Source organism: Pseudophryne corroboree, chromosome 5 (genome assembly GCF_028390025.1).
Source record: "Pseudophryne corroboree isolate aPseCor3 chromosome 5, aPseCor3.hap2, whole genome shotgun sequence".
Taxonomy (NCBI): domain Eukaryota; kingdom Metazoa; phylum Chordata; class Amphibia; order Anura; family Myobatrachidae; genus Pseudophryne; species Pseudophryne corroboree.
The window spans coordinates 791687133-791711979 of NC_086448.1; the positions used below are offsets into that span (position 1 = coordinate 791687133).

Genomic DNA, 24847 nt, shown 5'->3' on the forward strand with positions numbered 1-24847 from the left:
CTGCTGTCTACAGTTAATATGGGCAGTGTCAGGATGGAGATAACACACTTTCCGGCTGCTGTACCTCCTCACAGCCCTTCTCTGTTTGCCTCAATGGATCTTCTCCTCCCTCCATCCAGCTCCAACCCTTGTACTCTTAAAATGTTTGTAAATATCCCTTGAAAGTATTACAGGGGTTCCGCAGCAGATATTAAAGATATGTGCTGCACTGCAATAGTGATGGCATAAGCAATTGTAGTCTATGGGGGATTTCAATTGTTCTGCCCCTGTTCTGCAATTGTTCTGCCCCTGCTGGGAGCCTTTAGCAATGGGCGTCTATTGGAGCTATTCAATTGTTGTTTTAATATACTTTAATATGGAGTTGGTCCCTCTTTTGCAGCTATAACAGCTTCCCCTCTTCTTGGAAGGCTTTCCACAAGATTTTGACGTATTTCTGTGGGAATTTGTGCCCACTTATTCTGTGAAACATTTATGAGGTCAGGCACTGATGTTGGGCGAGAAGGCCTGACTCACAATCTCCGTTCCAGTTCATTCCACAGGTGCTCGATGGGGTTGAGGTCAAGGCTGTGTGTGGGCCAGTCAAGTTCTTCCATAGTGAACTCATCAAACCATGGGGGTAATTCAGACCTGATCGTAGATGTGCTAAATTTAGCACAGCTACGATCAGTTACTCTGACATGCGGTGGGACGCCCAGCACAGGGCTAGTTCATCCCGCATGTCAGTCCCTGCCCCGTCGCACAAGTACAAAAGAATCGCACAGCGGTGATACTTTTGTACTTCAGGAGTAGCTTCTCGTCGCTGCCCGGGTCGCAGCGGCCGCGCATGACATCACGCAGCTGCCATGGCCGCCCCCCCAACAGTCTGGGCACGCCTGCGCCTGGACCGCGCCCCCCTATACGGCGGCTAAATGCCGCAGGCCCGCCCCCCCTGTTAATCAGGCAGAGGCGATCGCAGGGCTACAACAGGTGTCAGCTGTCTGGCATGCGTTGGTGCATGCGCAGTTCAGACCTGATCGCTGCTGTGCAAAAACGCACAGCTCCGATCAGGTCTGACTTAGCCCCCATGTCTTTATAGTCCTTGCTTTATAGTCCTTGTTTTTTTATCCCAATCCGCCCCGGGGAAGGTCCTTCTCTATTCCAACAGTCATGTTAGAATAGAGAAGGGCCTTTCCCCGGGGCGGATTGGGATAAAAAACCAGCCCGGGAAATGTCTTGAATCAGCCCTAATAGGGATGGGGTCTGTTGAGGGCGTGGAGTCTGTGAAGTGGGTGGGATTATTGCTCAGAAGGCCTAACTAAACGCATGCAGGGAAAGTGCAGCAAAAATTTAGGGGCGTGGCTTCATGGGGAATGGGCATGGCCATGTAATAGTGCCAATTCACATTACACCACACAGTAGTGCCGCTTATACACATTATACACGTTGCACCAGGTAACGCACATTATACACATTGCACCAAGTAAAGCACATTATACACATTGCACCAGGTAAAGCACACTATACATATTGCACCAGGCAGAGCACGTTATACACATTGCACCAGGTAAAGCACATTATACATATTGCACCAGGCAGAGCATGTTTTACACATTGCACCAGGTAGAGCACGTTATACACTTTGTGCCAGGTAGAGCACCTTATACATATTGCACCAGGTAGAGCACGTTATACACTTTGCGCTAGGTAGAGCACCTTATACACATTGCACCAGCTAGAGCATATTATACACTTATAACGTGAGCCCTCTCATTTTTTAATGGCTTCCACTGTTTGAGCACAAAGAGGTCAGTGCCACCCTACACACCCACCCACACACACACACACACACACACGCACGTCACCTACACACATAGTGGTCAGTGCCACCCTACACACACACAGGTTACCTACACACAAACACAGGGGTCAGTGCCACCCTACACACACACACACACAGGTCACCTATACACATGTCAGTGACAGCTTCCCCCCTCCAACTGATCAGTGACAGCCCACAAAAACACGACAAAGGACAGTACTAGGAGCCTACACAGTGTCAGCCTATGAAGCTGCTGAGATTTCCTTGGGACCGGCCACTCCTTCTCCTCCTCCAGCCTCTCCTATGAGCTCCTAGCTGCCCCGGGCTGTCAAACTCCCCAGCAAAGTTGCTTTCCACGTCAGCTCCCCCATTACACCGCCTCCTGGATGTCACTGCACGTTGAGCTGCTCCCAACGGGGGTGGGGAGAAGAGAAGGTGAGGGATCCGCCGCTGCTTCCACGGCCGCTCTCCACAGCCGCTCTCCAGGGTGGCTTACAGGGCTGTGCTGGGCTGATGCTGCCATGATCGGAGCTAGGGATGACGGCGGCCACTGAGGAGACGCCCGGACCAACCCAACGGAATCTGGTCCGGCATCCCAATCCACCGCCGGCCTTGCCCAAACTGTTACCACAAAGTTGGAAGCTTAGTATTGTCCAAAATGTCATGGTATGCTGAAGCATGAAGATTTCTCTTCACTGGAGATAAGGGGCCTCGTCCAAACCCTGTAAAACAGCCCCATACCATTATCCTTCCTCCACCAAACTTCACAGATGGCATAATGCAGGCAGGCAGGTTGCGTTCTCCCGGCATCTGCCAAACCCAGACTTACCCATCTGACTGCCAAACAGAGCAGCGTGACTCGTCACTCCACAGAACACCTTTCCACTGCTCCACAGCATTGGACTTGGTGATGTGAGGCTTGCATGCAGCTGCTTGGACATGGAAACCCTTTCCATTAAGCTTCCACCGCACAGTGTTTGTGCTTACATTAATGCCAGTGGAAGTTCAAAACTCTTCAGCTATTGAATCTGGCGACTGTTACGCACCATGCGCCTTAGCAGTCATTGACCCCACTCTGTGATTTTACGTGGTCTTCCGCTTCATGGCTGAGTTGCTGTTGTTCCTAAACCCTTCCACTTTCTGATAATATCACAGCTGACCATGGAATGTCCAGCAGGGATGAAATTTCTTGAACCATCTTATTGCAAAGGTAGCATCCTATCACAGTACCACGCCTGAAGTCACTGAGCTCTTCAGAACAACCCATTTTGTATCACAAACATTTGCAAATGGAGACTGCATGGCTAGGTGCTTGATTTTATACACCTGTGGCAACGGGTCTGATTGATACACCTGAATTCAATAATTAACAGGTGTGGCCAAATACTTTTATCCATATATTGTATCTGTGTCATCAGATAGGTGGTATGGAGGGTAACTCCAGCTGTCCCTAAGGGAGAGACATTCTGCGATATAAGGGTGCCAAAATGAAATTATATCTTCTCTATTGCACTATGTTCCCGGTGACTTCTCTACTGCGCTATGTTCCCGGAGACTTCTCTACTACGCTATGTTCCCAGAGACTTCTCTACTGCGCTATGTTCCCAGAGACTTCCCTACCTCACTATGTTCCCAGAGACTTCTCTACTGCGCTATGTTCCCAGAGACTTCCCTACCTCACTATGTTCCCAGAGACTTCTCTACTGCGCTATGTTCCCAGAGACTTCCCTACCTCACTATGTTCCCGGAGACTTCTCTACTGCGCTATGTTCCCAGAGACTTCTCTACCTCACTATGTTCCTGGAGACTTCTCTACTGCTCTATGTTCGCGGAGACTTCTGTACTGCGCTATGTACCCAGAGACTTCTCTACCTCACTATGTTCCTGGAGACTTCTCTACTGCTCTATGTTCGCGGAGACTTCTCTACTGCGCTACTCAGGTTGGAATGACCCCATAGTGCAGTAGAGAAGTCTCCGGGAACATAGTGCAGTAGAGACTTCTCTGTCAGTAACAAGCTTCCCTTCCCCATGCACATCTCAGAATCACACGGAGCTTTAGCTAAACGTCCGCAACACTCCAATAAGTCAGGGTGGTTCCGTCCAATCACTTTGCCGCCATTTGGTTCCAGTCCTGAAACTCCCTATTTCATGGAAGACAGATCCTTGCAAGTCCTGCCCAACTAAGAATAGAGAAAATGCAGGCACTCTAAGTACTAAAGCACTAAACACTACTAATCAGAATAATTATAGTAAACTCTGCAATATAACATAGAGTAAATGTGAGGTGATTAGCATCATTTTGGCTAAAAATATGGGACCACCAACCGCAACTCAGAATAGAACAGAAAAATTTTAAAATACATAGTCACCTCTACGCATGCACTTCTACGCAAAATCTTGCCATGTGGGTCCATGAAAAACAATACGTGGGACTCTGAATCAACCTCATTGTGTTATACTTGTCATAGGCAAACACAGGGGGTGGGAGTGGGGGGGGGGGGTTCTGGTTGCTTGGAAAGCCCCCTTCTCTTGGCCAGCAGCTCAAATTATGACCACAATACGTTTACTATAGCTGCAACAACAACATACAGTTTGAGGGACAGAGCAGTGCTGTTGCGCATGCCCAGTGTGGCAGCTTCTTCTGCCAAGTTTGCTGTGTGTGTGGATCTGAGCGCTCAATCAGTGCACTGGACCAGAGAGCAGCTGCCAGGAAGAAGAGACAGACGTCTTAGTTACCATGTGGTGGGAGAATGTGTGCTTATAAAGTGTGGCTCTGTCTCCTACTGGTTCTATTATAATTATGTATGTATTTATTTATCTATCTATTTATTATGGGATGTTTAACATTTTCAGTTCGTTTGATACAGCCTATACTCTATACTATCTATAGTGTTAATTATTAAAACAGTATTTCTTACACTATCCAGTGTATAAAAAGACGAATGGGTACCTCTATATCCAGGGTTGTTACTAGGTTCTTCCACCACTCCCTCAGACTCCTGCACAATGTTCTGCAGAGCAGGATATTGTGGATTGCATTTGGAAACCCCCTCTAGAAATCCTGCGTTTGCCCCTTCTTGTAATGGATCCTAAAAGAGAATCACACATTGGCTTACAGACTGATTTTCCAGTACTTAACCTTTAGCATTATTATCCACAGAATGTAAAGGACGATGGACAACACGTGTGGCGACTAAAGCACTTTAACAAACCGGCCTACTGCAACCTCTGCTTGAACATGCTGATCGGCCTGGGAAAGCAAGGACTGTCTTGCTCATGTAAGTAGCACAAAACCTTAATGTTTATTAGAAGTCACTGCACATAGTAGCATACACTGTCTGGTCTCCAGGCATCACTACGTAACGTTCTCCTGCACACAGCGGGCGCAGCTATATATGGACTATATACATGACAAGGCAGCCGATAAATCAGTGTTAGTGACAACCATGAGGCCACTGGGATGTGACTAGTTCTTACTGATTTGATGCAGGAAAGATAGAAAGTTTGTTAACACTTAAAAATTTTCTGGATTCCCCCAAAATGTGTTCAGATCTTCATCTAGGTCATAAAACAACAGATGTGTCCTTATTTTCCGACCAGTTTTGCACTATATGGCGTGTGAGTCATGGCGTGACTTTGATGGATAGCTAGCTTTGGACTAACGCACTCTAGTGTGTTTTTCACATCTCAGCTGCACGCAGACAGGATTGTATTGTACTAAGGGCTTAGAATGTGTGCATTTCTGAAAACCCACCAATTCATCAAAGTGTACCCCTCCGACGCATAACCTAGTCCTGAGGCCGCTCCTCTATCCCCCTGCCCCATGCCTTGACCATCTCTGCTTTGCTTACACCCTGCCATCAGGCTACCTCCCGCCTGCTTGCACCTCATGTCATCTGACTGTCACCCCTTCCTACTAGATTGTAAGCTCTTCAGAGCAGGGCCCTCTTTCCTCTTGTTGTCTAAGCCCTCTTCTCGACACATTTCACCCAGTGACCATCTTTACCTGCTCTTTCTCCTGCTGGTAAAGGCTCATCTCTATCTATGGCCACCAGCCCCAAGTAATACGGTGATTACTCCCTCGCTACTTACATCTTAGCTGTATTATGTATAGAGATGAGCGGGTTCGGTTTCTCTGAATCCGAACCCGCACGAACTTCATGTTTTTTTTCACGGGTCCGAGCGACTCGGATCTTCCCGCCTTGCTCGGTTAACCCGAGCGCGCCCGAACGTCATCATGACGCTGTCGGATTCTCGCGAGGCTCGGATTCTATCGCGAGACTCGGATTCTATATAAGGAGCCGCGCGTCGCCGCCATTTTCACACGTGCATTGAGATTGATAGGGAGAGGACGTGGCTGGCGTCCTCTCCATTTAGATTAGGGTTGAGAGAGAGAGAGAGAGATTGACCTGAGGCTGTGATACTGTAGAAGAGAGTGCAGAGTTTAGTGACTGACGACCACAGTGACCACCAGACAGTGCAGTTGTTTGTTTTATTTAATATATCCGTTCTCTGCCTGAAAAAAACGATACACACAGTGACTCAGTCACATACCATATCTGTGTGCACTGCTCAGCCCAGTGTGCTGCATCAATGTATATATATATCTGACTGTGCTCAGCTCACACAGCTTATAATTGTGGGGGAGACTGGGGAGCACTGCAGTGCCAGTTATAGGTTATAGCAGGAGCCAGGAGTACATAATATTATATTAAAATTAAACAGTGCACACTTTTGCTGCAGGAGTGCCACTGCCAGTGTGACTAGTGACCAGTGACCTGACCACCAGTATATATAATATTAGTAGTATACTATCTCTTTATCAACCAGTCTATATTAGCAGCAGACACAGTACAGTGCGGTAGTTCACGGCTGTGGCTACCTCTGTGTCGGCACTCGGCAGCCCGTCCATAATTGTATATACCACCTAACCGTGGTTTTTTTTTCTTTCTTTATAGTCATACTAGTTACGAGTATACTATCTCTTTATCAACCAGTCTATATTAGCAGCAGACACAGTACAGTGCGGTAGTTCACGGCTGTGGCTACCTCTGTGTCGGCACTCGGCAGCCCGTCCATAATTGTATATACCACCTAACCGTGGTTTTTTTTTCTTTCTTTATACATACATACTAGTTACGAGTATACTATCTCTTTATCAACCAGTCTATATTAGCAGCAGACACAGTACAGTGCGGTAGTTCACGGCTGTGGCTACCTCTGTGTCGGCACTCGGCAGCCCGTCCATAATTGTATATACCACCTAACCGTGGTTTTTTTTTTCTTTCTTTATACATACATACTAGTTACGAGTATACTATCTCTTTATCAACCAGTCTATATATTAGCAGCAGACACAGTACAGTGCGGTAGTTCACGGCTGTGGCTACCTCTGTGTCGGCACTCGGCAGCCCGTCCATAATTGTATATACCACCTAACCGTGGTTTTTTTTTCTTTCTTTATACATACATACTAGTTACGAGTATACTATCTCTTTATCAACCAGTCTATATATTAGCAGCAGACACAGTACAGTGCGGTAGTTCACGGCTGTGGCTACCTCTGTGTCGGCACTCGGCAGCCCGTCCATAATTGTATATACCACCTAACCGTGGTTTTTTTTTCTTTCTTTATACATACATACTAGTTACGAGTATACTATCTCTTTATCAACCAGTCTATATTAGCAGCAGACACAGTACAGTGCGGTAGTTCACGGCTGTGGCTACCTCTGTGTCGGCACTCGGCAGCCCGTCCATAATTGTATATACCACCTAACCGTGGTTTTTTTTTCTTTCTTTATACATACATACTAGTTACGAGTATACTATCTCTTTATCAACCAGTCTATATATTAGCAGCAGACACAGTACAGTGCGGTAGTTCACGGCTGTGGCTACCTCTGTGTCGGCACTCGGCAGCCCGTCCATAATTGTATATACCACCTAACCGTGGTTTTTTTTTCTTTCTTTATACATACATACTAGTTACGAGTATACTATCTCTTTATCAACCAGTCTATATATTAGCAGCAGACACAGTACAGTGCGGTAGTTCACGGCTGTGGCTACCTCTGTGTCGGCACTCGGCAGCCCGTCCATAATTGTATATACCACCTAACCGTGGTTTTTTTTTCTTTCTTTATACATACATACTAGTTACGAGTATACTATCTCTTTATCAACCAGTCTATATATTAGCAGCAGACACAGTACAGTGCGGTAGTTCACGGCTGTGGCTACCTCTGTGTCGGCACTCGGCAGCCCGTCCATAATTGTATACTAGTATCCAATCCATCCATCTCCATTGTTTACCTGAGGTGCCTTTTAGTTGTGCCTATTAAAATATGGAGAACAAAAATGTTGAGGTTCCAAAATTAGGGAAAGATCAAGATCCACTTCCACCTCGTGCTGAAGCTGCTGCCACTAGTCATGGCCGAGACGATGAAATGCCAGCAACGTCGTCTGCCAAGGCCGATGCCCAATGTCATAGTACAGAGCATGTCAAATCCAAAACACCAAATATCAGTAAAAAAAGGACTCCAAAACCTAAAATAAAATTGTCGGAGGAGAAGCGTAAACTTGCCAATATGCCATTTACCACACGGAGTGGCAAGGAACGGCTGAGGCCCTGGCCTATGTTCATGGCTAGTGGTTCAGCTTCACATGAGGATGGAAGCACTCAGCCTCTCACTAGAAAAATGAAAAGACTAAAGCTGGCAAAAGCAGTAGCACCGCAAAGAACTGTGCGTTCTTCGAAATCCCAAATCCACAAGGAGAGTCCGACTCCAATTGTGTCGGTTGCGATGCCTGACCTTCCCAACACTGGACGTGAAGAGCATGCGCCTTCCACCATTTGCACGCCCCCTGCAAGTGATGGAAGGAGCACCCGCAGTCCAGTTCCTGATAGTCAGATTGAAGATGTCAGTGTTGAAGTACACCAGGATGAGGAGGATATGGGTGTTGCTGGCGCTGGGGAGGAAATTGACCAGGAGGATTCTGATGGTGAGGTGGTTTGTTTAAGTCAGGCACCCGGGGAGACACCTGTTGTCCGTGGTAGGAATATGGCCGTTGACATGCCTGGTGAAAATACCAAAAAAATCAGCTCTTCGGTGTGGAAGTATTTCACCAGAAATGCGGACAACAGGTGTCAAGCCGTGTGTTCCCTTTGTCAAGCTGTAATAAGTAGGGGTAAGGACGTTAACCACCTCGGAACATCCTCCCTTATACGTCACCTGCAGCGCATTCATAATAAGTCAGTGACAAGTTCAAAAACTTTGGGTGACAGCGGAAGCAGTCCACTGACCAGTAAATCCCTTCCTCTTGTAACCAAGCTCACGCAAACCACCCCACCAACTCCCTCAGTGTCAATTTCCTCCTTCCCCAGGAATGCCAATAGTCCTGCAGGCAATGTCACTGGCAATTCTGACAAGTCCTCTCCTGCCTGGGATTCCTCCGATGCATCCTTGCGTGTAACGCCTACTGCTGCTGGCGCTGCTGTTGTTGCTGCTGGGAGTCGATGGTCATCCCAGAGGGGAAGTCGTAAGCCCACTTGTACTACTTCCAGTAAGCAATTGACTGTTCAACAGTCCTTTGCGAGGAAGATGAAATATCACAGCAGTCATCCTGCTGCAAAGCGGATAACTGAGGCCTTGACAACTATGTTGGTGTTAGACGTGCGTCCGGTATCCGCCGTTAGTTCACAGGGAACTAGACAATTTATTGAGGCAGTGTGCCCCCGTTACCAAATACCATCTAGGTTCCACTTCTCTAGGCAGGCGATACCGAGAATGTACACGGACGTCAGAAAAAGACTCACCAGTGTCCTAAAAAATGCAGTTGTACCCAATGTCCACTTAACCACGGACATGTGGACAAGTGGAGCAGGGCAGGGTTAGGACTATATGACTGTGACAGCCCACTGGGTAGATGTATGGACTCCCGCCGCAAGAACAGCAGCGGCGGCACCAGTAGCAGCATCTCGCAAACGCCAACTCTTTCCTAGGCAGGCTACGCTTTGTATCACCGCTTTCCAGAATACGCACACAGCTGAAAACCTCTTACGGCAACTGAGGAAGATCATCGCGGAATGGCTTACCCCAATTGGACTCTCCTGTGGATTTGTGGCATCGGACAACGCCAGCAATATTGTGTGTGCATTAAATATGGGCAAATTCCAGCACGTCCCATGTTTTGCACATACCTTGAATTTGGTGGTGCAGAATTTTTTAAAAAACGACAGGGGCGTGCAAGAGATGCTGTCGGTGGCCAGAAGAATTGCGGGACACTTTCGGCGTACAGGCACCACGTACAGAAGACTGGAGCACCACCAAAAACTACTGAACCTGCCCTGCCATCATCTGAAGCAAGAAGTGGTAACGAGGTGGAATTCAACCCTCTATATGCTTCAGAGGTTGGAGGAGCAGCAAAAGGCCATTCAAGCCTATACAATTGAGCACGATATAGTAGGTGGAATGCACCTGTCTCAAGCGCAGTGGAGAATGATTTCAACGTTGTGCAAGGTTCTGATGCCCTTTGAACTTGCCACACGTGAAGTCAGTTCAGACACTGCCAGCCTGAGTCAGGTCATTCCCCTCATCAGGCTTTTGCAGAAGAAGCTGGAGACATTGAAGGAGGAGCTAACACGGAGCGATTCCGCTAGGCATGTGGGACTTGTGGATGGAGCCCTTAATTCGCTTAACAAGGATTCACGGGTGGTCAATCTGTTGAAATCAGAGCACTACATTTTGGCCACCGTGCTCGATCCTAGATTTAAAGCCTACCTTGGATCTCTCTTTCCGGCAGACACAAGTCTGCTGGGGTTGAAAGACCTGCTGGTGACAAAATTGTCAAGTCAAGCGGAACGCGACCTGTCAACATCTCCTCCTTCACATTCTCCCGCAACTGGGGGTGCGAGGAAAAGGCTCAGAATTCCGAGCCCACCCGCTGGCGGTGATGCAGGGCAGTCTGGAGCGACTGCTGATGCTGACATCTGGTCCGGACTGAAGGACCTGACAACGATTACGGACATGTCGTCTACTGTCACTGCATATGATTCTCTCAACATTGATAGAATGGTGGAGGATTATATGAGTGACCGCATCCAAGTAGGCACGTCACACAGTCCGTACTTATACTGGCAGGAAAAAGAGGCAATTTGGAGGCCCTTGCACAAACTGGCTTTATTCTACCTAAGTTGCCCTCCCACAAGTGTGTACTCCGAAAGAGTGTTTAGTGCCGCCGCTCACCTTGTCAGCAATCGGCGTACGAGGTTACATCCAGAAAATGTGGAGAAGATGATGTTCATTAAAATGAATTATAATCAATTCCTCCGCGGAGACATTGACCAGCAGCAATTGCCTCCACAAAGTACACAGGGAGCTGAGATGGTGGATTCCAGTGGGGACGAATTGATAATCTGTGAGGAGGGGGATGTACACGGTGATATATCGGAGGGTGATGATGAGGTGGACATCTTGCCTCTGTAGAGCCAGTTTGTGCAAGGAGAGATTAATTGCTTCTTTTTTGGGGGGGGTCCAAACCAACCCGTCATATCAGTCACAGTCATGTGGCAGACCCTGTCACTGAAATGATGGGTTGGTTAAAGTGTGCATGTCCTGTTTTGTTTATACAACATAAGGGTGGGTGGGAGGGCCCAAGGACAATTCCATCTTGCACCTCTTTTTTCTTTTCTTTTTCTTTGCGTCATGTGCTGTTTGGGGAGGGTTTTTTGGAAGGGACATCCTGCGTGACACTGCAGTGCCACTCCTAGATGGGCCCGGTGTTTGTGTCGGCCACTAGGGTCGCTTATCTTACTCACACAGCTACCTCATTGCGCCTCTTTTTTTCTTTGCGTCATGTGCTGTTTGGGGAGGGTTTTTTGGAAGGGACATCCTGCGTGACACTGCAGTGACACTCCTAGATGGGCCCGGTGTTTGTGTCGGCCACTAGGGTCGCTTATCTTACTCACACAGCTACCTCATTGCGCCTCTTTTTTTCTTTGCGTCATGTGCTGTTTGGGGAGGGTTTTTTGGAAGGGACATCCTGCGTGACACTGCAGTGCCACTCCTAGATGGGCCCGGTGTTTGTGTCGGCCACTAGGGTCGCTAATCTTACTCACACAGCTACCTCATTGCGCCTCTTTTTTTCTTTGCATCATGTGCTGTTTGGGGAGGGTTTTTTGGAAGGGCCATCCTGCGTGACACTGCAGTGCCACTCCTAGATGGGCCCGGTGTTTGTGTCGGCCACTAGGGTCGCTTATCTTACTCACACAGCGACCTCGGTGCAAATTTTAGGACTAAAAATAATATTGTGAGGTGTGAGGTATTCAGAATAGACTGAAAATGAGTGGAAATTATGGTTTTTGAGGTTAATAATACTTTGGGATCAAAATGACCGCCAAATTCTATGATTTAAGCTGTTTTTTAGGTTTTTTGGAAAAAAACACCCGAATCCAAAACACACCCGAATCCGACAAAAAAAATTCGGTGAGGTTTTGCCAAAACGCGGTCGAACCCAAAACACGGCCGCGGAACCGAACCCAAAACCAAAACACAAAACCCGAAAAATTTCCGGCGCTCATCTCTAATTATGTATGAGAATTGTGGTGCTCCTTGTTACCTGTACTCTATTTCTGTTATTTATTTACTGTAATGTTAAGTTTTGTCTCCCTGTACTGTCCTTTGTACGGCGCTGCGAAACACTTGTGGCGCCTTATAAATAAAATGTAATAATAATAATAATTTCTCACAATTGCTGCAGTATAAGATCACACAATGATGCATGGCAGGAGGCATGGCGCGGCTCAGTCCTGTTGTTCCCCAGTCTCTTGCCTTTTTTCTCAGATTAGCGTCATTGTCGCACTGTCATAGTACGCACATCCACTAGTGGTGTACGGGGTACGGGAGCTTTGTGCTGCCATCACATTAGCAGAGCAAAACAGGTGCTAATTCAATAAAGAAAAATACTGAGCAACAGGACGCATGATGCGGCATAGTCACATTTTTTGTAGCACACATAACGGAGCGCTGCAAATAGCACGGTCAGCTGCTGATTATATTTGTATTAAGATTTCTGTCCATTCACTTGTCACTCTAAAAAAAAAGTCCCCCCCTCATGCCACTTTATATGCCATCAGAGGCACCTCATGTCACTTTATATGCCATCAGAGCACACTCATGCCACTTTATATATCATCAGAGGCACCTCATGCCACTTTATTTGCCATCAGAGGCCCCTTATGCCACTTTATATGCCATCAGAGGCACCTCATGACACTTTATATGCCATCAGAGCCCCTCATGCCACTTTATATGCCATCAGATGCACCTCATGCCACATATATGCCATCAGAGGTACCTCATGCCACTTTATATGCCATCGGCCCATCAGAGGCACCTCATGACACTTTATATGCCATCAGAGCCGTTCATGCCACTTTATATGCCATCAGATGCACCTCATGCCACTTATATGCCATCAGAGGTACCTCATGCCACTTTATATGCCATCAGAGGCACCTCATGACACTTTATATGCCATCAGAGCCCCTCATGCCACTTTATATGCCATCAGATGCACCTCATGCCACTTATATGCCATCAGAGGTACCTCATGCCACTTTATATGCCATCAGAGGTACCTCATGCCACTTTATATGTCATCAGAGCCCCCTCATGCCACTTTGTATGACATCAGAGCCCCCTCATGCCACTTTATATGCCTCAAGGCCCCCTCATGCCCTTTATATATGCCTCAGAGCCCCTAATGCTTCTTAATATGCCATCAGAGCCAGCCCAGTCCCTCATATACAGTATACTTATTTGTACATTGACATAAAGCTCAGTCTGTTAGTAAAGATCATTGTGCAGCATAGAAGGAGCCTTTACCCACAGTCCCTTTCAAACAATACATACAATTCCATGGATCCAGCAGACAGCATTAGGTGAGTGTAAGTACTGATACTATTAATGACAGGAAAACGTTGGGCAGCGCGGCCTGCAAGGTGATAACACACCAGCCAATCAGCTCCAATATGTAAATTGACAGTTAGGAGCTGATTGGCTGGTGCATTATCTCTTTCCACTTATCACTGCTTTATCACTTCTCCAGGCTTCATACATCTGCCCCGTTTTGATTGAACAACTGGAAAGTGTTCCTAAACTGCAGCTGGATTTTGACATGAAATTAAACATTTTCACACAATTTACACATTTCCAGCTGTACCCTCAATTCCCCAAAAGTATGATCAGGCCATTTTTATTTTATTTTTTTTGCATAGTACTTGTTCTGGTTTGGGAGTGACCGGCCAACTTTCATTAGACAGATAATAGATTTCTGATTTGCACCTGTAAGTGACCTTGGTAAATAACCCTTGGTGTTTTAGAAAGCTCAATGGCTTCTGATCTGAGCAAATACCACAACCCACTTACTCTTCCCTGCCATAGACAAGCAATGAATATTATCACTTTATGCCGTAAGAGTGAGTTATAGAAGCTGAGCCAAAATCCCAATCCTCCACCACAGGCATCTTCTGATGTGAGATGACAGAGTAACCAGCCAGCATTAAATAATGGAACAGTTATATTTATTACTCAAGGAGAAAGTAAAGAGACAGAGAGATGGATAGATGAGGAAGCAATGCTGAAAGTTTTATTCCTGCTAATGCAGGCAGACAATACGCATGAAACTGTGCAGTAAGCATCCATACGATGCATTGGGAAATGTATTAAAGGGACACTGAGGACTAGTGTCAGGGGCGTATTAAGAGAGGAGGGGAGTCGTGTGCAGTCTACATCTGGGGCCCCTCCTTTCTATCTGGCAGTGCGGTAATTACTGAGCCCTAGGGTCACCTTAGGGAGAACCTCAGTGGCAAACGCAGGATCTCTAGAGGGGGGTTTCCAAATGAAGTCCACAATCTCCCACTCTGCGGAACATTAGAGCAAGTGCGGGAGCAGAAGCAGAACCTAGTAACAACCCTGGACATTAATGTAGACATTGGTCTTTTTATTCACTGGATACTGATGGAATACAGTATTAATATTTAACACTATAGATGGTATCTAACTATAGATGGTCTATAGAATAGGCTGTATCAAATTTAAATAATATAAATAAGTGGTCAGGAAAAGGATAAACATACCATAATAAATGAATATAAAAACACAACAGAACCAGTACTGCACTTTCTAAGCTCACATTCTCCCACCTCATGGCAAGGCTCCTGTCTCTTCTTCCTAGTAGCTGCTCTCTGGTCCAGTGCACTGACTGAGGACTCAAATCCACACACACAGCAAACTTGGTAGAAAAAGCTGCTACCACTGGGCATGTGCAGCAGAGCGTTCCTTAAACTGCATAATGTGGCTGCAGCTCTTGTATTATATACCATTGCTATTGTTATAATTTGAGGCACTTGCTAAGAGAAGGGGGGTTTCTGGGCAACCGGAACCCCCCCCCCCCCCCCCCCCTGCATTTGCCTGTGAACCTAACACTGTGTAAGAAACTAGTGTGCATGCCGTCAAAATGGGCTTCGCAGCGGTTTCCCGGCGAATTGTGCAGCGCTGCTGCCGCTGACCTGGGACTCCGGACATACTGACTAGTGTTTTTCAGTGCTGTTTTTTCAGTTGTATTCCACAGCGATGGGTATGAGACAGGGGCGTAACTAGAACTTTATGGGCCCCGTAGCAAGATCTGCAGTGATGTGTAGCAGCAAAAACGTCCAATGCATGACAACCCTGCGCACTGATGCTGGCATCGCATGCAGTTGCTATTTACAAATAAGGCACTAACCTGGGTAAGGAGGCAAAAGACTGGAAACAGATACGGATGAGCCGCGCAAAGCACTGTGCGTCGGTGCGCCTTTATACCAATGCCTAGCAGCAGAAATACTAATGGAAAGTATAAGCAATCTTGGCTGTGGCTACAATGTGAATAAGACGCTAAATTCAGAAATAAGTACAAAGGTACGGGAATCGCTTCTCGTGGTGGAACACCAGGGCCGGGCCCTGCGTCATGTGCCGTATGTTGCAATCAGTGGCTCCTTTTGGTTCTCCATGGAAAATCCTGCACCTCTGTAACGGTTTCCTTTACTGCACCGGCAACCTAGCACTGCCAGCAAATCGTCACGGTGAAATGCGTAGGCTGAGTCACACATCCCGCATTGCCGGGTGTGGATAATGTCATCGGAATATGGAGTAACCTAGCAGTAGAAAGAGAAGATGCAAACTGGGAAAAAAGTGTATTTTCACTTACTGTACATCCATCTCTGCATAGTGCGCAGTTACACGAGCACGCGCTCACTGGACTGTGCCTATGTGAGAACGCCTTATTACAGTTCAGTTCTGCCTCTTTGCCCATAAGTGTAGATGTGATCAAACTGGCTGCACAACAGGACAAAAAGGAGAAGCTTCATAAAGCAAAAACTTGGTTTAACCACTTGCGGAGCGTGGATACATCAGCTGTGACCACACTGGGCTTTCCCTGACACGGTCGCCTCCTTGTCGGAAAAACATCTGCATCGGCTGCTAGAAGGCCTCTGGGCTCAGCACCTGGCCGGCCAGTCTGTTGCTGCAGCAATCTCCTCGCCAGTCTCCTCATCCCTAAAAGGCGTCCCCACCTGCGAATGAAGAAAGGCATTCTTCCTGCAGTCTGAGCTCAGGAAAGCTACATCTTCCCTCCTCTTCCTCGGCGACTGTGATTGACTATCCGAATGAAATTGTCCACCATCTGGGCTGACAGCAGTGCCCCCTCCGCGCGTCTTTGTCCCTCTCCCAGACAGCAGGGGTGGGCGATCTTAGGAACCCCCATACCCTGCTGCTGGCTTCTCCTCTTGGATGACATTCCCGTGTTGTATGGAAGGTGGCTGCAGACTTTTAGGGGTAAATTTGCTAAGAAGGGAGTTCTATTTAAGATGGGATGTTGCCCATAGCAACCAATCAGATTCTACTTCTCATTTATCTAGCACCTTCTAGAAGATAATACCTGGAATCTGATTGGTTGCTATGAAATAGAACTCCCATCTTAGTAAATTTACCACATAGTGTCTGATTTATAGTCAGATGGATATTCTGTGGACTGTAAAGAAAGACGTTCGTCTGATAATGTCAAGGCCCGTACACACTGGCCGAAATATCGGGCGTTCTCTTGAACGGCCGATATATCGCGGGACCGTCGGCCTGTGTGTATGGACCATATGTCTGTGAACTCCGTCGTTCACAGACGTATTGCGTCGGCCCCGCAGCACAGCCGACGGCCAATATATCTACCGATATATTGGCGCATCGCTGTGTGTGTACGGCGGTCGGCCGACCGCCCGTACAAATGCTACGGCGGCTGCCGGTGATTGACAGCTGAACTGGGCGGGCGTGTGTACACGCCCACCCAGTTCATGACGTCAGTCCCCGACGGATCGGGCAGTGTGTATGTACAGCACACTGCCCAATCTGTCCATAGATATATCTGCCGATCAACTGATCTGCAGATATATCTTTCACTAGTGTATACCCACCTTTAGTGATAGAGATAGAGCTTAAAGTGACTGCATACCAAAACTATATTGAACATTGGCCCTCATTCCGAGTTGTTCGCTCGGTATTTTTCATCGCATCGCAGTGAGAATTCTCTTAGTGCGCATGCGTAATGTTCGCACTGCGCATGCGTCAAGTAACTTTACTAAGAAGAAAGTAATTTTACTCACGGCTTTTTCGTCGCTCCGGAGAACGCATTGTGATTGACAGGAAATGGGTGTTACTGGGCGGATGTACGGCGTTTTAGGGGCGTGTGGCAGGAAACGCTACCGTTTCCGGAAAAAACGCAGGCGTGTCTGGAGAAACGGTGGGAGTGCTTGGGCGAACGCTGGGTGTGTTTATGACGTCAGCCGGGACCGAAAAGCACTGAATTGATCGCACAGGCAGAGTAAGTCTGGAGTTACTCAGAAACTGCTAACTCGGTTTTGATCGCAATATTGCGAATACATCGGTCGCACATTTAAGATGTTTAGATTCACTCCCAGTAGGCGGCGGCTTAGCGTGTGTAACTCTGCTATAATCGCCTTGCGAGCGAACAACTCGGAATGAGGGCCTATGTGGACGGAATTCCCAAATCATATAAACAAAGAGGATGACACAATAGTGTAATATTGTTTGAATCACACGATGAAGAACAACATATGATTGGTAGACGGCATGCCAGAAATTGTGTGATAAGAGAGAGTCCTGCGAGTCGTTCTCATAGCGAACTCGCACCGCAGGTTTACGCTTCCAATCCACTTCCAAACTTGCATTGATTTTCTAGATGAAATGTGTGTTTATTTGTGGTCACCCCCTCCCCTGGAAAATGTAAAGAAAAACATTAGTTTAAGGTAAAAATGTCAGGGCAGAGTGCAGTACCTCTGGTACACACCTCCTAATCATAGGCACCGCTATGGGAGGTGCAATAGGGCGACTCACCCATCCTCACACATTTGAGAGGCTCCAGTCAATGTACTGGCCCGTGGGATGCATCCACCATCTAGGGTTCCCACGGGCAGTGTAAAGTGTAAACATAGTGATAATACCCTAACTGGCTTCTCCGCTTCCTCCCTCGTCACCCCCTTTTCAGGCCGCCTCCAGGGTCCCCCCCCCCCCGCACTCAGCTTCATCCCTACAGTGTGTGGCTAGTTACTGTGGATGGGCCCTCCTCTAGGACCAGCCCTGCGCCCTTCTCACCTCCCTTTTCATATGTTCCTCAACCCTTCCCCCTTAGCTCCCCCTTCATCCTCTCTCTTTCCCAGACCACATAGGAGGTTGTGTGGAGGAGGTGGTACGGGGGCATAGTGATGCGATTGCGTCATCGTAGCCCCACCCCCACTTTACAATGCCCCCATTACCGGAATTGTAAAGCGGGGTGGGGCTACGTTGACGCAATTTAGCAGGAATCGCATCATCTCCCCGCCCCCTTCTATGTGACGGGTTGCCGCAGTGAGCGGGGGATGCGATGAGCGGTGGGGTGTGGCAGTCGGTGAGCGGCATGCGGTAGACTTGCCCACCTCCCCGAGGGGTCGGGAGTGGCACCCATATTTCGGGAGCCTCCCAGCCTTTCCGGGAGAGAAGGCAGGTATGCCTTGAATCCATTTTCCTCCCCCCCCCCCCCCCTCCCCACCTCAGGACACCGCTACCCCCCTTGTGGCATTCCCTGTGTCCTTTATACTGTTTTTAGCATAAATGTCTGCGTATGTGTGTATATGCACTTATAAATAGAGATAGGTCCTAATAAATAATTATGCACTTGGAGAGATTAACCTTAAATAGCATAATTTGCTTAATAAAGACCTGTCAGTTTTAAGGTTAATTTCTCTGATAAGCTAAAAGAACCTGGAGGTGTTGTAGTGATGGGAGGGGTTTCTGAACTTGCAGATGAGAGGTAAAAGTGTTTATTCCAACTTTATGCAAACTTGTATAAAAGACTGAAAAATTACTATACAGACATTTTCCTGTAGCCCAGCATGCCAGAATGTCTATAGTTTGATGAAAAACACTTCATCATTAATTAACCATTTGACACCTTTTAAAACCCTCCATCACTTTCCTTATGGTCACTAACAGCCTTCTATATGGTCCTGCTATCTCAGTTGACACTTTTTTGGGGTCCAGGATGGTTTCCCCATTTTATTCATGTCCTTTTCCCAGGTCACATTTTGTAGACAATTTGCACAACCTTGCAGCAAGTACCGCAAACCGATATTTATAATTGGATCTTGCATTTCTTAGGGGCTTTCACGCAATGTATACAAGTTTTATGAAGCAATCTCACACCTAATTGGACTGATCACTTAGGGTGAGATCAAACCTTCTAAAGAGTGAACAAGAGGGCAAATCTAGAAGTTGCCCATAGTAACCAATCAGCTTTTAACTATCATTTTATAGCATGTAATAGATAAATAATAGCAAGAAACTAATTGGTTGTAATAGGCAACATCTCCACATCTCCACTTGGTAGAAGGTTTAAGACATTTCTTCCATAACCACTTGCCTGGCATGGTGGCATCAGATGTTCCCTCTGCCTTCCAGCCCCCCAGTGGTTAAAGACTTCTCTCCATGGGCTATATTTATGAAGATGCAGCATTTGTAAGCCTTCAGTTCTCGGTGCTTGGAGCTGTACATTTAAAGTGGCACTAACATTCATTGTACAGCCGAATATAATTATTATATAACGCATAAACACATATATACTAGAGATGAGCGCCTGAAATTTTTCGGGTTTTGTGTTTTGGTTTTGGGTTCGGTTCCGCGGCCGTGTTTTGGGTTCGACCGCGTTTTGGCAAAACCTCACCGAATTTTTTTTGTCGGATTCGGGTGTGTTTTGGATTCGGGTGTTTTTTTAAAAAAACACTAAAAAACAGCTTAAATCATAGAATTTGGGGGTCATTTTGATCCCATATTATTATTAACCTCAAAAACCATAATTTCCACTCATTTTCAGTCTATTCTGAATACCTCACACCTCACAATATTATTTTTAGTCCTAAAATTTGCACCAAGGTCGCTGGATGACTAAGCTAAGCGACACTAGTGGCCGACACAAACACCTGGCCCATCTAGGAGTGGCACTGCAGTGTCACGCAGGATGTCCCTTCCAAAAAACCCTCCCCAATCAGCACATGACGCAAAGAAAAAAAGAGGCGCAATGAGGTAGCTGACTGTGTGAGTAAGATAAGCGACCCTAGTGGCCGACACAAACACCGGGCCCATTTAGGAGTGGCACTGCAGTGTCACGCAGGATGTCCCTTCCAAAAAACCCTCCCCAATCAGCACATGATGCAAAGAAAAAAAGAGGCGCAATGAGGTAGCTGACTGTGTGAGTAAGATTAGCGACCCTAGTGGCCGACACAAACACCGGGCCCATTTAGGAGTGGCACTGCAGTGTCACGCAGGATGTCCCTTCCAAAAAACCCTCCCCAATCAGCACATGACGCAAAGAAAAAAAGAGGCGCAATGAGGTAGCTGACTGTGTGAGTAAGATTAGCGACCCTAGTGGCCGACACAAACAGCGGGCCCATTTAGGAGTGGCACTGCAGTGTCACGCAGGATGTCCCTTCCAAAAAACCCTCCCCAATCAGCACATGACGCAAAGAAAAAAAGAGGCGCAATGAGGTAGCTGACTGTGTGAGTAAGATTAGCGACCCTAGTGGCCGACACAAACACCGGGCCCATTTAGGAGTGGCACTGCAGTGTCACGCAGGATGTCCCTTCCAAAAAACCCTCCCCAAACAGCACATGACGCAAAGAAAAATAAAAGAAAAAAGAGGTGCAAGATGGAATTGTCCTTGGGCCCTCCCACCCACCCTTATGTTGTATAAACAAAACAGGACATGCACACTTTAACCAACCCATCATTTCAGTGACAGGGTCTGCCACACGACTGTGACTGATATGACGGGTTGGTTTGGACCCCCCCCAAAAAAGAAGCAATTAATCTCTCCTTGCACAAACTGGCTCTACAGAGGCAAGATGTCCACCTCATCATCACCCTCCGATATATCACCGTGTACATCCCCCTCCTCACAGATTATCAATTCGTCCCCACTGGAATCCACCATCTCAGCTCCCTGTGTACTTTGTGGAGGCAATTGCTGCTGGTCAATGTCTCCGCGGAGGAATTGATTATAATTCATTTTAATGAACATCATCTTCTCCACATTTTCTGGATGTAACCTCGTACGCCGATTGCTGACAAGGTGAGCGGCGGCACTAAACACTCTTTCGGAGTACACACTTGTGGGAGGGCAACTTAGGTAGAATAAAGCCAGTTTGTGCAATGGCCTCCAAATTGCCTCTTTTTCCTGCCAGTATAAGTATGGACTGTGTGACGTGCCTACTTGGATGCGGTCACTCATATAATCCTCCACCATTCTTTCAATGGTGAGAGAATCATATGCAGTGACAGTAGACGACATGTCCGTAATCGTTGTCAGGTCCTTCAGTCCGGACCAGATGTCAGCATCAGCAGTCGCTCCAGACTGCCCTGCATCACCGCCAGCGGGTGGGCTCGGAATTCTGAGCCTTTTCCTCGCACCCCCAGTTGCGGGAGAATGTGAAGGAGGAGATGTTGACAGGTCGCGTTCCGCTTGACTTGACAATTTTCTCACCAGCAGGTCTTTCAACCCCAGCAGACTTGTGTCTGCCGGAAAGAGAGATCCAAGGTAGGCTTTAAATCTAGGATCGAGCACGGTGGCCAAAATGTAGTGCTCTGATTTCAACAGATTGACCACCCGTGAATCCTTGTTAAGCGAATTAAGGGCTCCATCCACAAGTCCCACATGCCTAGCGGAATCGCTCCGTGTTAGCTCCTCCTTCAATGTCTCCAGCTTCTTCTGCAAAAGCCTGATGAGGGGAATGACCTGACTCAGGCTGGCAGTGTCTGAACTGACTTCACGTGTGGCAAGTTCAAAGGGCATCAGAACCTTGCACAACGTTGAAATCATTCTCCACTGCGCTTGAGACAGGTGCATTCCACCTCCTATATCGTGCTCAATTGTATAGGCTTGAATGGCCTTTTGCTGCTCCTCCAACCTCTGAAGCATATAGAGGGTTGAATTCCACCTCGTTACCACTTCTTGCTTCAGATGATGGCAGGGCAGGTTCAGTAGTTTTTGGTGGTGCTCCAGTCTTCTGTACGTGGTGCCTGTACGCCGAAAGTGTCCCGCAATTTTTCTGGCCACCGACAGCATCTCTTGCACGCCCCTGTCGTTTTTTAAATAATTCTGCACCACCAAATTCAAGGTATGTGCAAAACATGGGACGTGCTGGAATTTGCCCATATTTAATGCACACACAATATTGCTGGCGTTGTCCGATGCCACAAATCCACAGGAGAGTCCAATTGGGGTAAGCCATTCCGCGATGATCTTCCTCAGTTGCCGTAAGAGGTTTTCAGCTGTGTGCGTATTCTGGAAACCGGTGATACAAAGCGTAGCCTGCCTAGGAAAGAGTTGGCGTTTGCGAGATGCTGCTACTGGTGCCGCCGCTGCTGTTCTTGCGGCGGGAGTCCATACATCTACCCAGTGGGCTGTCACAGTCATATAGTCCTGACCCTGCCCTGCTCCACTTGTCCACATGTCCGTGGTTAAGTGGACATTGGGTACAACTGCATTTTTTAGGACACTGGTGAGTCTTTTTCTGACGTCCGTGTACATTCTCGGTATCGCCTGCCTAGAGAAGTGGAACCTAGATGGTATTTGGTAACGGGGGCACACTGCCTCAATAAATTGTCTAGTTCCCTGTGAACTAACGGCGGATACCGGACGCACGTCTAACACCAACATAGTTGTCAAGGCCTCAGTTATCCGCTTTGCAGCAGGATGACTGCTGTGATATTTCATCTTCCTCGCAAAGGACTGTTGAACAGTCAATTGCTTACTGGAAGTAGTACAAGTGGGCTTACGACTTCCCCTCTGGGATGACCATCGACTCCCAGCAGCAACAACAGCAGCGCCAGCAGCAGTAGGCGTTACACGCAAGGATGCATCGGAGGAATGCCAGGCAGGAGAGGACTCGTCAGAATTGCCAGTGACATTGCCTGCAGGACTATTGGCATTCCTGGGGAAGGAGGAAATTGACACTGAGGGAGTTGGTGGGGTGGTTTGCGTGAGCTTGGTTACAAGAGGAAGGGATTTACTGGTCAGTGGACTGCTTCCGCTGTCACCCAAAGTTTTTGAACTTGTCACTGACTTATTATGAATGCGCTGCAGGTGACGTATAAGGGAGGATGTTCCGAGGTGGTTAATGTCCTTACCCCTACTTATTACAGCTTGACAAAGGGAACACACGGCTTGACACCTGTTGTCCGCATTTCTGTTGAAATAGTTCCACACCGAAGAGCTGATTTTTTTGGTATTTTCACCAGGCATGTCAACGGCCATATTCCTCCCACGGACAACAGGTGTCTCCCCGGGTGCCTGACTTAAACAAACCACCTCACCATCAGAATCCTCCTGGTCAATTTCCTCCCCAGCGCCAGCAACACCCATATCCTCCTCATCCTGGTGTACTTCAACACTGACATCTTCAATCTGACTATCAGGAACTGGACTGCGGGTGCTCCTTCCAGCACTTGCAGGGGGCGTGCAAATGGTGGAAGGCGCATGCTCTTCACGTCCAGTGTTGGGAAGGTCAGGCATCGCAACCGACACAATTGGACTCTCCTTGTGGATTTGGGATTTCGAAGAACGCACAGTTCTTTGCGGTGCTACTGCTTTTGCCAGCTTGAGTCTTTTCATTTTTCTAGCGAGAGGCTGAGTGCCTCCATCCTCATGTGAAGCTGAACCACTAGCCATGAACATAGGCCAGGGCCTCAGCCGTTCCTTGCCACTCCGTGTGGTAAATGGCATATTGGCAAGTTTACGCTTCTCCTCCGACAATTTTATTTTAGGTTTTGGAGTCCTTTTTTTACTGATATTTGGTGTTTTGGATTTGACATGCTCTGTACTATGACATTGGGCATCGGCCTTGGCAGACGACGTTGCTGGCATTTCATCGTCTCGGCCATGACTAGTGGCAGCAGCTTCAGCACGAGGTGGAAGTGGATCTTGATCTTTCCCTAATTTTGGAACCTCAACATTTTTGTTCTCCATATTTTAATAGGCACAACTAAAAGGCACCTCAGGTAAACAATGGAGATGGATGGATACTAGTATACAATTATGGACGGACTGCCGAGTGCCGACACAGAGGTAGCTACAGCCGTGAACTACCGTACTGTGTCTGCTGCTAATATAGACTGGTTGATAAAGAGATGTCGTAGTATGTATGTATGAAGAAGAAAGAAAAAAAAACCACGGGTAGGTGGTATACAATTATGGACGGACTGCCGAGTGCCGACACAGAGGTAGCCACAGCCGTGAACTACCGTACTGTACTGTGTCTGCTGCTAATATAGACTGGTTGATAAAGAGATGTAGTAGTATGTATGTATAAAGAAGAAAGAAAAAAAAACCACGGGTAGGTGGTATACAATTATGGACGGACTGCCGAGTGCCGACACAGAGGTAGCCACAGCCGTGAACTACCGTACTGT

At 47.4% G+C, this 24847-nt stretch overlaps 1 protein-coding gene across 1 annotated transcript in view; it reads left to right on the forward strand.

The window, feature by feature from the left end:
• Positions 1-24847, forward strand: part of DGKB (diacylglycerol kinase beta) — a 903118-nt gene that overhangs the window by 196961 nt on the left and 681310 nt on the right. The window contains exon 9 of the mRNA XM_063924421.1: positions 4959-5076. Within this exon, the coding sequence (XP_063780491.1) occupies positions 4959-5076 (118 nt within the window). The remainder of the gene's footprint in view (positions 1-4958; positions 5077-24847) is intronic.